Below are 13484 nucleotides of genomic sequence, written 5' to 3'. Positions count from 1 at the left end.
CTGCTGTTTGGTCACGCTGAGGTCGTTTATGTCGCTTTTCAAGGTGGTTTTGGTTATTTTGTGTCTCAGATTGTTAATTTAGCATCTTTTAATGGTTGTTTTGTGTCATATTTCAGTCATTTCATCTCTTTGCCGTTTTCTCACATTGTGATCATCTTTGTAGATTTTCAAGGTTGTTTTTGTTGCAATTTGTTTTATATTGCATTTGGGAGATTTTGTGTCTGAGTTTAGACGTTTTGCATCCCTTTGTTGCCATTTTGTGTATTTTTTTTGTTCTGTTTTGGTCATTTTATGTCCCATATTGTTGATTCTGTGTCTTTTAATGGTCATTTTGCGTCTGTATATGTTGTTTGTTTATTTTTTGTTCCAGGTTGGTCATTTTGTGTTACATTTTGTTTCCGTTTGTTTCATCATTTTGCAGCTTTCTATGGTTGTTTTTGTAACTTTTTGGTTATTTTGTGTAATGTTCAGTCCATTTTGTCTTTTCAGTCACATTGTGGTTGTTTTTTGCATCTTTCAAAGATTTTTTTGGGTCCCAGTTTGGTCATTTGTCCCTGTGACCATTTTTTGTCACATGTTAATTTGGAGTCTTTTCTTAGTCATTTTGGATCACTTTTTATGCTTGTTTTTTTTGTCTCAATTTTGCTCATTTTGTGTCATTTCGTTAATTTTGCGTCTTAATGGTCATTTTGCGTCTTTTTATGGTTCTCTTTGTTCCATTTTGGTTATTTTGTGTCTCATACTGTTAATTTTGAATCCGTTTGCTGCTTTTTAGTCACATTGTGGTCATTTTTGTAGCTTATCAAGGTTGTTTTTGTTCCATTTGGGTCTTTTTGTGTCACACTTGACATTTGGCATCCCTTTGTTGCCATTTTGTGTATTTTTTTTTTGTTGTATTTTGGTTGTTTTATGCTCAAAATTGCTAATTTTATGTGTTTTTGGTTGTTGTTTTTTTCCCAGTTTGGCTTTTGTTTGGTCTAATTTCAGTCATTTTGCATGTCCTTGGTGTTATTTTGTTACATTGTGGTCGTTTTTTTTAGATTTTCATAGTTGTTTTTGACACATTTTTGGTCGTTTTGTGTCTCATATGGTTAATTTTGTCTTTTTACGGTCGTTTTTGTTCAAATTCAGAATATTTTGCATCAGATTTTAGTCGTTTTGTGACTTTTCATGGTCGTTTTTGTCCCAGTTTGATCATTTTGTGTCTCATATCGTTATTTTTATGTCTTTTCAAGGCTGTTTTTGATCCATTTTGTCACATTTTGTTAGTTTTCAGTCTCTTTGTGGTCATTTTGCAGCTTTTTGTCATTGTTTTCTTCCATTTTGGTCTTTTTGTGTCACATTTGGAACATTTTTGTCTGATTTAATCACTCTGCTTCTTTTAGTAGTTGTTTTTAGTTGGTCTGTGTCTGATTTTAGCTGCTGTTTTACTCTGAAGGTGACGGAGAAGCTTTTACTTTTCGGGTTGTCTCTGTTTTTTTTTATTCCACTGACATGAATCGGCTGCAGATGAGCGTTTCTGGGTTTGCTCCGGAGCAGCAGCGGAACAAAAGGAGGAGCTTTTCCCACCTGATGGATAAAAGATGAGTTCAGTAAACAGCAGAATTATTCTGCTCTGATCTCCTCTCAACAACAAACACAAGCTTTGTTTGCTCTGGAAGCAGGAAGAGGCTGGAAAAGGCAGATAATAAAAGTTTATTAGGAGAAAGTGGAGATTTTTCAATTAGTCAGCTGACGGCCAAATGAATAAACAACCATCGGATAATTAATTAATCACAGCGACCGGCAGCCAAACCCTCAGATCCACTTTGATTTATACGCCTGTGGTTGTTTTATTCTCTCTGATAAAGTTCTGCTGCTTCATCTCCACGGTTTTCTCTCTTTACGCTCCGTTTACGTCACATTTATTCTGCTCTGAGCCGTTTGGAGTCTTTTTGATCCGTTTTCATCATTTTGAGACTCGTATTGTTCATTTTGTATCGTTATGGTTCTTTTTGAGAAGTTCTGGTTGTTTTGTGTCACATTTGGGACATTTTGTGTCTCTTTATCGTTATTTTCTGTCTTTATGGTTGTTTTAATGCCATTTTAGTGATTTTTGTGGCTGATTTTAGTCATTTTGCGTCTCATTGTTGCCATTTTTTCTCTTTCTCGTCATTTTCTTTTCCCATTTTGTGTCACATTTTGTTTTGTGTCTCTGTCACATTTAGGACATTTGTGTGTCTTTCTGTTGCTATTTTGTGTCTTATGGTTGGTTTTAATGCCATTTAGTCATTTTCTAGCTGGTTTTAGTCATTTTACATCTTTATGGTTGTTTTTGTTCCTAACTGGGTCCAGTTGTGCCACATCTTGATTCTTTTTCAACCATTCTTTCTAATTTTGGTCATTTTGTGTCATATTTGGGACATTTTTGTGTCCTTATGGTTGTTTTCGTTCAGGTATCATTTTGTATCACCTTTGGTCAAATTTTAGTAATTTGACATAATTTTTTTTTGTCACTATTTTGTCTCTTCGTGGTCATTTTCATGTCTTTGTGGTTGTTTTTGTTCCATTTTGGTCTTTGTGTGTCTCATTCTGAACATCTTGTGTCTATTTTAGTCTTTTTCTATCTCCCATGGTTGCGTTTGCTCCATTTTGGTTATTTTTGTGTCACCAGTTTGTCTTTGTGGTGATTTTTTTGTTAGATTTTGGTCATTTTACGTTGTTTTTTTTTTTTTGTCTCTTTGTGGACATTTTGCATCACTGTTTGGTTGTTTTTGTTCTAATTTGGTCCTTTTGTGTCTCATTCTGAACATTTTGTGTCTGATTTTAGTCATTTTTCATCTCTTAAGTATTTCAGTTTTGGTTTTTTTGCTCATTTTTGTCTCATGTTAATCTTTTGTCTCTCTGCGGCCACTATTATTTGTATTTTTGTGCAGCATCCTGATTATTTTTGCATCTCTTTGTAACCACTTTTTTTCTGTCTTTTGCTCATTTTGTGCCTCTTTATTGTTGATTTTATCCATTTTGGTTGTTCTGTGTCACATTTGGAACATTTTCTGTTCAATTTTAGTCATTTTTCATGTTTTTTTTTGTCTTTCTCTTTGAGGTTGTTTTTGTCTCATCTTGGTTATGTTGCATTTCTTTGTAGCCTCTTTTCTGTTTTTTGCTCCTTTGTGTCTCATGTTGTTAATTTTGTGTGTCTTTATGGTTGTTTTTGATCCATTTTAGTTGTCTTGTGTCTAACATTGTGAATTGTTTCTGCCTCCTACTGTACATGCTGCATTATTTCTGACTCCTGGTGCACCAGAATGTTCTTTTTTCTCCTGTTAATCCTCTCCTCTGACCAACCTTCTCCCCTCTCCTCCCTGTTTTCCTTCCAGATGCCTTCCTAACCTGTGTGAACACTCGGCCCGCTGCTCCCAGACGTGGACTTCGTTTTCCTGCGACTGTTCGGGGACGGGATACTCTGGAGCGACGTGCCACAACTGTGAGCGTCTTTTTCCATTTTCTTTTTCCTCCTGGCTCCTTAAACGGCATCAGACCCGCCGTGGAGGAGTTTCTCCTCACCGCTGTCGCTCCCTGACACCGCCTTGATCGTTGCCGCGGAGACAGCTGTTGGAAACTGTGTGTGGAGGGCGCCATCCCAGAATACTGATGTCTTGTTTATACGCTGCTGTTGGAGGGAACATGGCAGATAAGAGACGGCTGCTGAATTAGAAGTGGTTCCTTTCATCAGGTTCCTCCAGAATAAAAAAAACAAAACAAAACTCCAGAATCTACTTTTCCATCTGCAGCTCAGTCCCGAATATCTGAAGCTAAAAAAGTCCAGCAGAGTTCAGGGAGGAAGCTTTACAAGGCTTTTATTCTGAAATATCTTCAGTTCCAATAAATAAATAGAGGCTGCAGATGAATAAAGAAAATCACAGCTGATATTCAACCAGAATAAACAATCCAGTAGATAAACTGGTCTAAATTAAATAAATCAACATAAACAGGTTTTAATGTCAGCTTTATTGGATTATCTGCTAATTTCACCTCTTTTTGTTGTGGTTCTGCAGTTCTTTGTGGTAATTGTCATTTTATGGTGGTTTTTGGTGATTTTGCATGCTTTCCTTTGGATTTCATGTCTTTTTGTGGCAATTTTACATAATTCTTAGACTCCTTTGTGGTGGTTTTGTCTCTTTTTTTAATCGTAATTTTGCACATTTTTGAAACAATTGTGCACATTGTTATGACAATCGTGCATATTTTTGTCGAAATCTTGGACCTCTGTGATAATTTTGCCTCTTGTGGTGATTTTTCATATTTTCATTGTAGTTTTTATGGAAACTGTGTGAAATTTTGTCGTGATTTTCCTTTTTTGTAATAATTTTGCATCTTTTCATGACAATTTCGCTCCTTTTTTGTCCCAAATCAGTCCTAAAAAGGTCTAAAACTAGGACCAAAATCAAACCTAAACCAGTCCAAAAAAAAGTTTAGCACCAGTCAGAACAGCGTCTCAAACTAAAACTGGATCCGGTTTTGATCCAGGATCTGTTTAGGATCTGTTTGAAACCAGTCCTAAAACAGTCTAAAACCAGTACAAAATCTGGACCAAACCTAAACTACTCCTAAAAAAGTCTAAGACAGTGTGAAACTAGTCCTCATCCAGGACCAGATCCAGAGTAAAATAAATCCTAAACCAACTTTAAATCGCATCCAAAACCAGGAGAACCAAGACTGGAACCAAACATAAACCAGTTCCAAGAAAGTCCAGAACCAGTCCATCATCCAAATTTAGAAACGGTCTGAAACCAGTCCTAAAAAAAGTCAAACGGTTCAAAAGTGTTGGGACTGACCCAAACCAAACCTAAGCTACTCCCAAAAAAGAAGTCCAAGACCTGCTCTTGGGACCAGTCCTAAAATGATCTTATGTTCGCATCCAAAACCAGGAGAACCAAGACTGAAACCAAACATAAACCAGTCCCAAGAAAGTCCAGAACCAGTCCATCATCCAAATTTAGAAACGGTCTGAAACCAGTCCTAAAAAAAAAATCAAAAAATGGTTCAAAAGTGTTGGGACTGACCAAAACCAAACCTAAGCTACTCCCAAAAAAGAAGTCCAAGACCTGCTCTTGGGACCAGTCCTAAAATGATCTTATGTTCGCATCCAAAACCAGGAGAAACAAGACTGAAACCAAACTAAATTAAAGAGAATTTCCTGCTAAAAACGTCACTAGAACTCTGCAGAACTTTCTCAGAATACGTCTCCATCACCTGCTGCTTGTCTTTTATTAAATTTGTGCAATAAAGATGTTTCTTCAGTATTCTACTATAATCGGATGTTTTTATCCAAAGTGACAGTATCCATCTGACAGTAGATAATGTATTTATGCGTAGATGTTTCTTTGTGTGATGGAGGAGTAAGTGTTTTCTGCTGTCTGTCCTCCGCAGCCATCTACGAGTCGTCCTGCGAGGCCTACAAGCTGAGTGGCAGCTCGTCGGGCTTCTACTTCATCGACCCTGACGGCAGCGGCCCCCTGGGGCCCACACAGGTGTACTGCAACATGACAGGTGAGCTCCACGGCGTCTCGTCACCTTTGGCTCCGTTCGACGGGCAGAAAGCTCACAGCAAAGACTTCCTATCGATCGGCATGTTGATACAGTCTTCATTAACAGAACTTATCGCCGTGGGTGTAGAGGTCGCAGGGACCGGTGACGGCTCCTCAAATTAAAGAGATTACAACTTAACAAGCTCATAGATCTGAAAACCTCTGCTGGCCTCCAGAGGGGACACCGTCCACCGGAGCAGGAGGTCATCAGTCAGGAGCCTCCCAGGAGTCTAATCTGCCGGCAAATTTCACCGACATCAGGCAGAAAGACGCTGAGGACAGCTGCAGGGAAAGGAGGATTTTAGATACTAGATCAGAAAACATAAAAACACCAAAACGGCTGAGATTTTTATGGACTTATTTTTAGGTTATTCCATCTCTGATGTGCTTGAAGCTGATTTCTAATCATAAACAATTCAGATTTTATCCTAAACCAGTTCAACTTGTCAAACCTGCTTAACTTCAAATTCAACAGGAATAATTGTTTGATCATTTTGTGACCAAGCATTTCATAATAAATACTATTTTACATGTTTAATAGCTATATGTGGTTCAGAAAATATCACTAGTTGACTTCTGCTTTATAATGTTTTTGTTAATATGAGCTCAAAGACTTCATTATTCCATTTATTTTGTGGAAAGCTCCAGTTCCACAGAACATGATGCTGCCATCACCATGTTTGGTGTTCTTGGGGTTTAAAAAAGATCTGCTCAAGACGGTCTGGAACCAGTCCTAAAAAAAAAACAACAACCAGTAAACAGGATAAGGGTTGACCAAAACAAAGTCTAAACTACTATCAGAAAAGAATCCAAGATCTGTCCAGAACCAGTCCAACATCCAGTCTGAAACCAGAAGCTCTTATAGAAAGCCCCAGAGCATGATACTGCCTCCTCCATGCTGGGGGGTAAGTTTGGTATTTTTGGGGTTAAAGGTCTCGCCTTCAGTTTTTCTTCCATCTGACCACAGAACTTTCCTCCAGAAGGTCTTTTCTTTGTCCATGTGATCAGCAGCAGACTTCAGTGGATCCTCTGGAGGATCAGGGGCTAATCCTATGGATAATCTAAGGCCTCGGGGTTTCCTGAAATTCGTTCCTGAGCAGTCATTATGGGGTGGACAGGCCAAAGGCTGTATATTAAGATGGATGAACCCTCCATGACACGATGTCTTTACAGTTCCTGAGTCCTCCTGAGGACAGAGTTGTACTTTCAATGTCCACACCTTTGTAGGAGTCCACATAAACCCCTTTAGGGACACCGTCGAGAGCCAGAAACTGTTTTCATGCTCAGTGTAGGTGGTTTACAATAATAGACTTGTTCGAGATGAAGTGAAATTCCTAGAAAGCAGACGAGAGCAGTCTGCATCAGCAGGGGGGAAGTTTAAAGTCAGGAAAAATAAGTTGCTTTCCAGCAGCCTTCAGTCTGTACAGGAAGTTCCAGAAATACACCGATTAATTTGAACGTCATGAGTTTATACACAGCCTCTGATAGTTTAATTTATGACAAAGCAACTGATTAATCTCTGTTCATGGCCTGTTGGATATTCAGACTGTTGGGGTTCACGTCAACATGAACAATCCTCACATCCCACTTAGCAAAAGATTTAGCCCTTGAAAGTTTCCAGCCAGAATGCTTCATTATAGCAAGAAAATTAATGTGTTTTGAATGTGAATCTGCTCATATTTGAATTTTCTCGGCCGCAAATTCACGGTTTTGCCAAAAACTATCAGCAAATGTTTTTGTGCTTAAAACTTCAAGAATTCAATCAGGTAATGTACAAAAGACCAGAACTACACAATCCAAAGCCTCTCTGACTGATAGACTTCACCTTCATGTTGGAAAAAAAAAACCATTTAGAATCATCCCAAATTCATTAATTCAAATAAAATGAAAAATTTCTATCAGATGTTTCCAAAAACTGCAGCATCTTGAGCCAACAGTGTTGTCTGATCTTAAAGTTGTCAGTACGTATAGAAATAACACCCACATGGATGTAGCACCCAAAGTTTACAGGCAGAACACTGCATTATAGCAAGAAAACCAATGTTTTTAATGTACATCTGCTCATATTTGGATTTTCTTGCTTGGAAAGTCACGGTTTAACCAAAAACTATCAGCATTCATAACGAGGCAAACGGGAAAATCCACACAAATTTGCGCATCGATTCTTTTTGAAATCCTGGTCTTTATGTGTCGCTCAGGGAGAAATAATTGACCCGTTGCTCGTGCAAAGAGTCGATAAAATCCTTCCAGATGTTGCTCTGGGCGGAGCAGATATCCAGACTGGATTTCATCGCAGCGTATTGAGTTTTTTGGCGATGTGGCCACGGTTCCCTTCTGACCTTTAATTATTTACGGAGCACAATTAGTCGGCAGCAGCCAGTCTCATGTTACTCGCATGGAGGCCTTTTTTTCCTTTCTTTTTGAATCTGGAATCTTTCCTTTTTATCGGATGAATCTCTGCGATCTGAGGACACGATGCGCCACTAGTCACCTGACCTGTCATCCGAGACGCAGCACCTGACGGGCGGCAACGAGGACGCAACCCGACCCACCGTCCAGGACGAAACATATTAAGTTTTGACACCCTGGAGGCAGAATTCATCACCTCGGCTGTCACAACTTTCACAGCTGCTTCGTCCTCTGCAAGGTTAATGTGGCGCTGATGTCGTTACAGAGCACGGTCGTGTCATCCGCCGCCGTCATCCCAGTTCGGTTTTTTCCTTTTGCTTCCCTCAAATCGCCTCAACTTGACCTCAATTAAGGAATCCATCAGAGACGTAAATAACGCTAAGACCAACAACCTGACGGGAATAATCACAAAAGTGTGGAGGGATTTTCTCTGAGGCCAAGTTGTTTTGAATCTGCTGTAAGAGCTAAAGTTTATAAAGTCCATGTTTATCATGTCAGTCATGAGTTTCCAATGACTCCCATAACTCTCAATTTATGATGGAATCACTGAAATACAAAAAGTAAGTCATGTATTTTGGTTCTTTCATAGATTTAGTAAAGGTCTTCTGGAAATACGACAATCTGTTGGGTCATAAATCTCCTTGCACAACTTTAAGTATCAGTTTTATTGATGTAGAAAACTGTGTTAATCTAATGTTCTTAGTTCTATGGCCTCTTAACTTCTGAGTGATTCCAGTCGACTACAGCTGCTGACTCCTCTGATCCAGTTTCAATAGAACCCAGTAGAAACACTCATTAGACTCAAACACTACAGGGGGAAAGCCTGAGGAGCTCATCAAAGATCTGAAAAAGAAAATCATTGACTTGATTTTGGTTCTTTCATTGATTTATTCAAGATCTTCTTGAAATATAATCAATCTGTTGGGTCATAAATCTCCATACAGCAACTTGAATTATCAGTTTTGTTGATATATAAAGTTGTGTTGATGTAATTTTCTTAGTTTAATTACCTCTTAACTTCTCCTGAGTGATTCCAGTCGACTACAGCTGATGACTCCTCTGAGTAAACATGAAAATATACAAACAGAAATGTTCATATTTGGTTAAATTTCTCCATTTCCTCTTCAGTTGGGTTCTTCTGGTTTCAATCTTCTGGTTTCTCTTTGACTCCTCTGGACAGAATTGGTTCAGTTCAACTAAACTTGTCGTCTTTCTGACTCAGACTTGTTTCTTCATCAGTCCACAGGTTCTTGATGGTTTAAGTCAGGACTTTGGGGAGACCAGTCTAGAACCTTCATTCTATCCTGATGGAACCATTTCTTTACCACGTCTGATGTGTGTTTGGGCTCACTGGTGTTCTGGGGTTCTTGCGGCTAAAAAAGACCAAGACCCACACAAGACAATCTGAAACCAGGACCAAAATTAAACCTGAACCAGTGAGAATACGTTATGGAACCAGTCCTAAACCAAAACTTAAACCAGTCTTTAAAAAAAAAAAAAAAAAGCCAACTTTAAATCGCAAGCAAAACCAGGAGAACCAAGACTCGCACCAAACATAAACCAGTCCAAAGAGAGTCCAGAACCAGTCCAACATCCAGTCTGAAACAGTCCAGAAGCTCTTCTAGAAAGCCCCAGAGCATGATACTGCCACCACCATGCTTGATGGTAGGTTTGGTGATCTTGGGGTTAAAAAAGACTCCCCAAACAAGTCCTGTAAAGGTCTAAAACCTGGATCAAAATCAAACCTAAACCAGTCCAAAAAGCTGTTCAGAACCAGTCAGAATGCAGTCTGAAACCAGTCCTAAACCAAAATTAAATCTTCTGGTTTCAATTTTCTGGTTTCTCGTTGACTCCTGTGGACAGAATTGGTTCAGTTCCACTAAACTCGTCCTCTTTCTGACTTGGATTTGTTTCTTCATTAGTCCACAGGTTCTCATCCGCCGCCGCCATCTCAGTTCTGTGTTTTTCTTTTTACCTCCCCTCGAATCCTCAAAACGCCTCATCTTGACCTCAATTAAGAAATCCATTAGAGATGTAAATAACACTAAGCCCAACAACCTGACAGGAATAATTGCAAAGTGAGGAGGGATTTTCTGTAAGGCAGAGTAAACATGGAACCGATGTAATGAATCTAGCGGGAAACGTGCAGCGTTAGTATGTAAATGTCATGTACATATAGGACATAAAAGCGGTCAGACTGGACACAGAGCGATAAGACTGTCAGAGTGTTTAATGCTCTGGGGTCGGGGAGGGAGAAGGTCGGCTAATTGTTGCCTGGAAACAAGTTGGTCGTTTGGTTTTTATTTGGGGGAAATGTCACAGGAAGCCTCGACGTCGGCCAAACGCTGAGTCGAACCACAAACAAACCGGGTCGCAGCGACAGAATAAATATCTCATAAAACATGATTTAGGAGCTCATCATTGGTTCATTTCTCTGCTGTGTGATTGTGACTCTAAAACAGCCCGCGTCCCGCCTGTTCCTCTGTCTTATCACTGCTTGTGTGTGGCTGTATTTTCTTGTCATGCGCTTAAAAAAGCAAAAAAAAGAATGAAGAATCCTCACATCCCACTCAAGAAAAGTTTTAGTGCTTAAAACTTGAAGAATTAAATCAGTAATATCCAACAGTCCAGAACTACACAATCCAAAGCCTCTGACTGGTAAACATCACCATCATGTAGAATAAACCTTTAAAATCAGCACAAATTACATTATTAAAGTAAAATGCAGATGTTTCCACAAACTGCAGCATCTTGAGCTAACAGTGTTGTCGTCTTTGTTTTGACCTTTAGAGAAGAAGGTGTGGACGGTTTTACCTCACAACAGCTCTGCTCCGGTCACCGTCCAGAGCTCCTCCCCACAGAAACCTCACGTCATGAGGCTGAACTACAGCGCCTCAGCTGAGCAGCTCAGAGCCATCGTATCCGGGTCAGAACAGTGCCAACAGGAAGTGGTCTACAGCTGCAGGAAGTCCCGCCTCTTCAACACCAGGGGTGAGTTCTTTTCTTCTGTGGAGACGCAGCATTTTGAAGTTGTGAAGATGCTGGAATGGTTAGAGGTCATCTGTTCTTCCTGCCTCCAGAAATAATGGATTCATCCTGGAAGGCTTTCAATGTAGAGCTTATTAACCAGAAATGATCACTGACGGACTCGTGAATTTCATCTGGAACTTTAAGGTTTAGCAAAGACTGTTCGATGTTTACAATTCTGGAAACTGGTCTCGTTTTTATCATTTTATGTCTTGTTGTCCTTTTGTGACTTATTTTTGTGGTTTTCGGTCTTCTTTTTGCCATTTTGTGTCTTGTTTTTGTCATTTCGTGTCTTGCTTTTGTCATCTTGCGTCTCGTTTTTGTCACTTCGTCTCTTCTCTGTAGTTATGGGTCTTGTTTTAGTCACTTTGTTTGTCGTTTTCTATCTTGTATTTGTCATTTGTCTTGTTTTTTTCTCATTTTTGTCATTTTGTCTTTTTTTATAATTTTGTCTTTCGTCGTGTCTTTTTTCTCATTTTCTGTTTCCTTTTTGTCTTTTGTGTCAAGTTTTTTTCATTTTATTTTTTTCGTATTTTGTGTCTGTTTTGTGTCTTTCTTTTGTCATTTTGTCTTATTTTTGTCATTTTGTGTCTTTTTTTGTCTTGTGTGTTGAAACCTTCCGACTACTCCAAACATTTTGTCTGTGGTCGTACTGATAAACAGAAACAACTAAATAATCAAGCACAACTATTTGTTCTAGCAGATGTTCCACTTTGTGTTTTTCTCTCCACTGGAAGTCTTCCCGTTGCTCCTCCAGACCGACCTTATTCAGACAAACGATGGCTGAAGTCAGCGTGGTTGCATCTCCGATCTCTTTGTAGCATCCAGGCTGAAGCGCGGTAGCACCTGTGGCGTCGCCAACATCCAAACATTTGCTTTTAAATCATGAAACATTCATGAAGTCCCAGATTCTGCCGTTCCCCGGGTGCCACGTGTGCACAAACAAACAGGTTCATTATCGCTCCAGACATCATAAACAGCCTATTTAACAGCGGCGTGAACGCTGAGAGCAGCCTGGATGTTTTTAACGGCTGTCTTTGTTGTTGCAGCGCATGCATCTCCTGTGGAAAGGAGTCAAACGTCTCTTTGTACTTTATTGAGCGTGTAGATCCAGACAATGTCCCTTTTGACAGCGGCAGCATATTCGAATAATTTTTTATGACAAAATAGCACTCATCATGCTAATTTACAGCGATATAAACAACTGCGGCAGATGTTCAAAGAAGCCCGCTGGGTTTACAGATGCAGACGAGTGGAAGTTCACCTCCAGTCGAGGAGTTTAACTGTACTACATGTTTCCTGTGCTGCCAGTCTCACTGCGCTGCTCACTTGAAACACAGATGTTCAGTCGTGTAATCTCCTTGTAATAGTTCAACTGTGGCCTGATTTGCATTTTAAACTCGTTGTTTTCTCTTTATTTAACGGCGGTAATGAATTCAGTTTGCTCAGAGGTAGCTGTTGTTGGCTTTTAACGTGACGCAGAAACAATAAAACATTCACAGCAGCCTTTTAATTGCTGCTCGTCTTCTGCCTCGCTTGTTATTTTCACATTTTTACTTCCATCATGCGATATTTTTTCTTTTTGTTTCGTGAACCCGCGTCGTGTAAAAACAAACAAACCAGTGGAAGCCGCGTGAGACGAGTGTTGTTTAGACGGCAGGTGTTAACGGTTCAGATCAGGAGTCACTAACTGATGGATCCAGATTATACCAACCTGTAATCAGGAAACTGTAACTGGGTTTTAAATTTGACGGGTCACTTCTGTTTTCCAAGTGTTTATGAAATTTGTTTATCAGCTTAGGAAACACAGACCAATTATGTACGAATTCAGCCATCACACGTGACGCTACTCAGCCAATGAAATCTCTGCATTTCAGGTGCTAATCATCGCAGCTCTACATTCAGAAAACAGTTGAGAGGTAAAGGACAGACAAAAAACAAAAGAAATAAAGCCACAGAGAGGAAAGTCGGCCTGAACATGCCGACCATGTACAACATACAGCTGTGAGGCAACTTTCTCAACTATGAACAAAATCCAAACTAAATCTGGTTCCAGACTCACCAATGAGCTCCAGATGTTTGAGAACGACCCTGACACCGTCCAGACCAGATTCAGAAAACTAGCAGCTCAGTTCTCCCATTAAGCAGCGGAAGACAGAGGAAAAAATGTTAGAATTAATGCAGATTAATCCATCATCGTGATTAATCTGATTTGAACTTTTAATGTAATTGGCAAATCTGCAGAATGACTCAAAATGTCTGAAGTGTCTGAAAAGTGCCTGAAATTTTGGCCAGTTTGTCCAAGTAGACTTAGCACCACAAATGGGCAGTTGATCAGATAGTAGCAGAACCCAGCAACTCCACATGGAAGATGCTAAACAGCACGTTGACGCTCTGTGGGACATTTAAATATAAAAAAAACCCAAAATGTGACAGTCGATGACATTCACATTCTGCAGGAAGGAGTTTTGTTCCAGC

At 39.6% G+C, this 13484-nt stretch overlaps 1 protein-coding gene across 1 annotated transcript in view; it reads left to right on the top strand.

Annotated features, from left to right (window-relative positions):
- cntnap5a (contactin associated protein family member 5a) overlaps positions 1-13484 on the top strand; it is a 195916-nt gene that overhangs the window by 111203 nt on the left and 71229 nt on the right. The window contains 3 exon segments of the mRNA XM_051958577.1: positions 3360-3466; positions 5413-5532; positions 10770-10970. Coding sequence (XP_051814537.1) covers positions 3360-3466; positions 5413-5532; positions 10770-10970 — 428 coding nt within the window.

Source organism: Acanthochromis polyacanthus, chromosome 14, assembly GCF_021347895.1.
Source record: "Acanthochromis polyacanthus isolate Apoly-LR-REF ecotype Palm Island chromosome 14, KAUST_Apoly_ChrSc, whole genome shotgun sequence".
Lineage (NCBI taxonomy): Eukaryota > Metazoa > Chordata > Actinopteri > Pomacentridae > Acanthochromis > Acanthochromis polyacanthus.
Note: the sequence above shows the minus strand (reverse complement) of the source record. Positions and strands in the feature narration are given on the sequence as shown.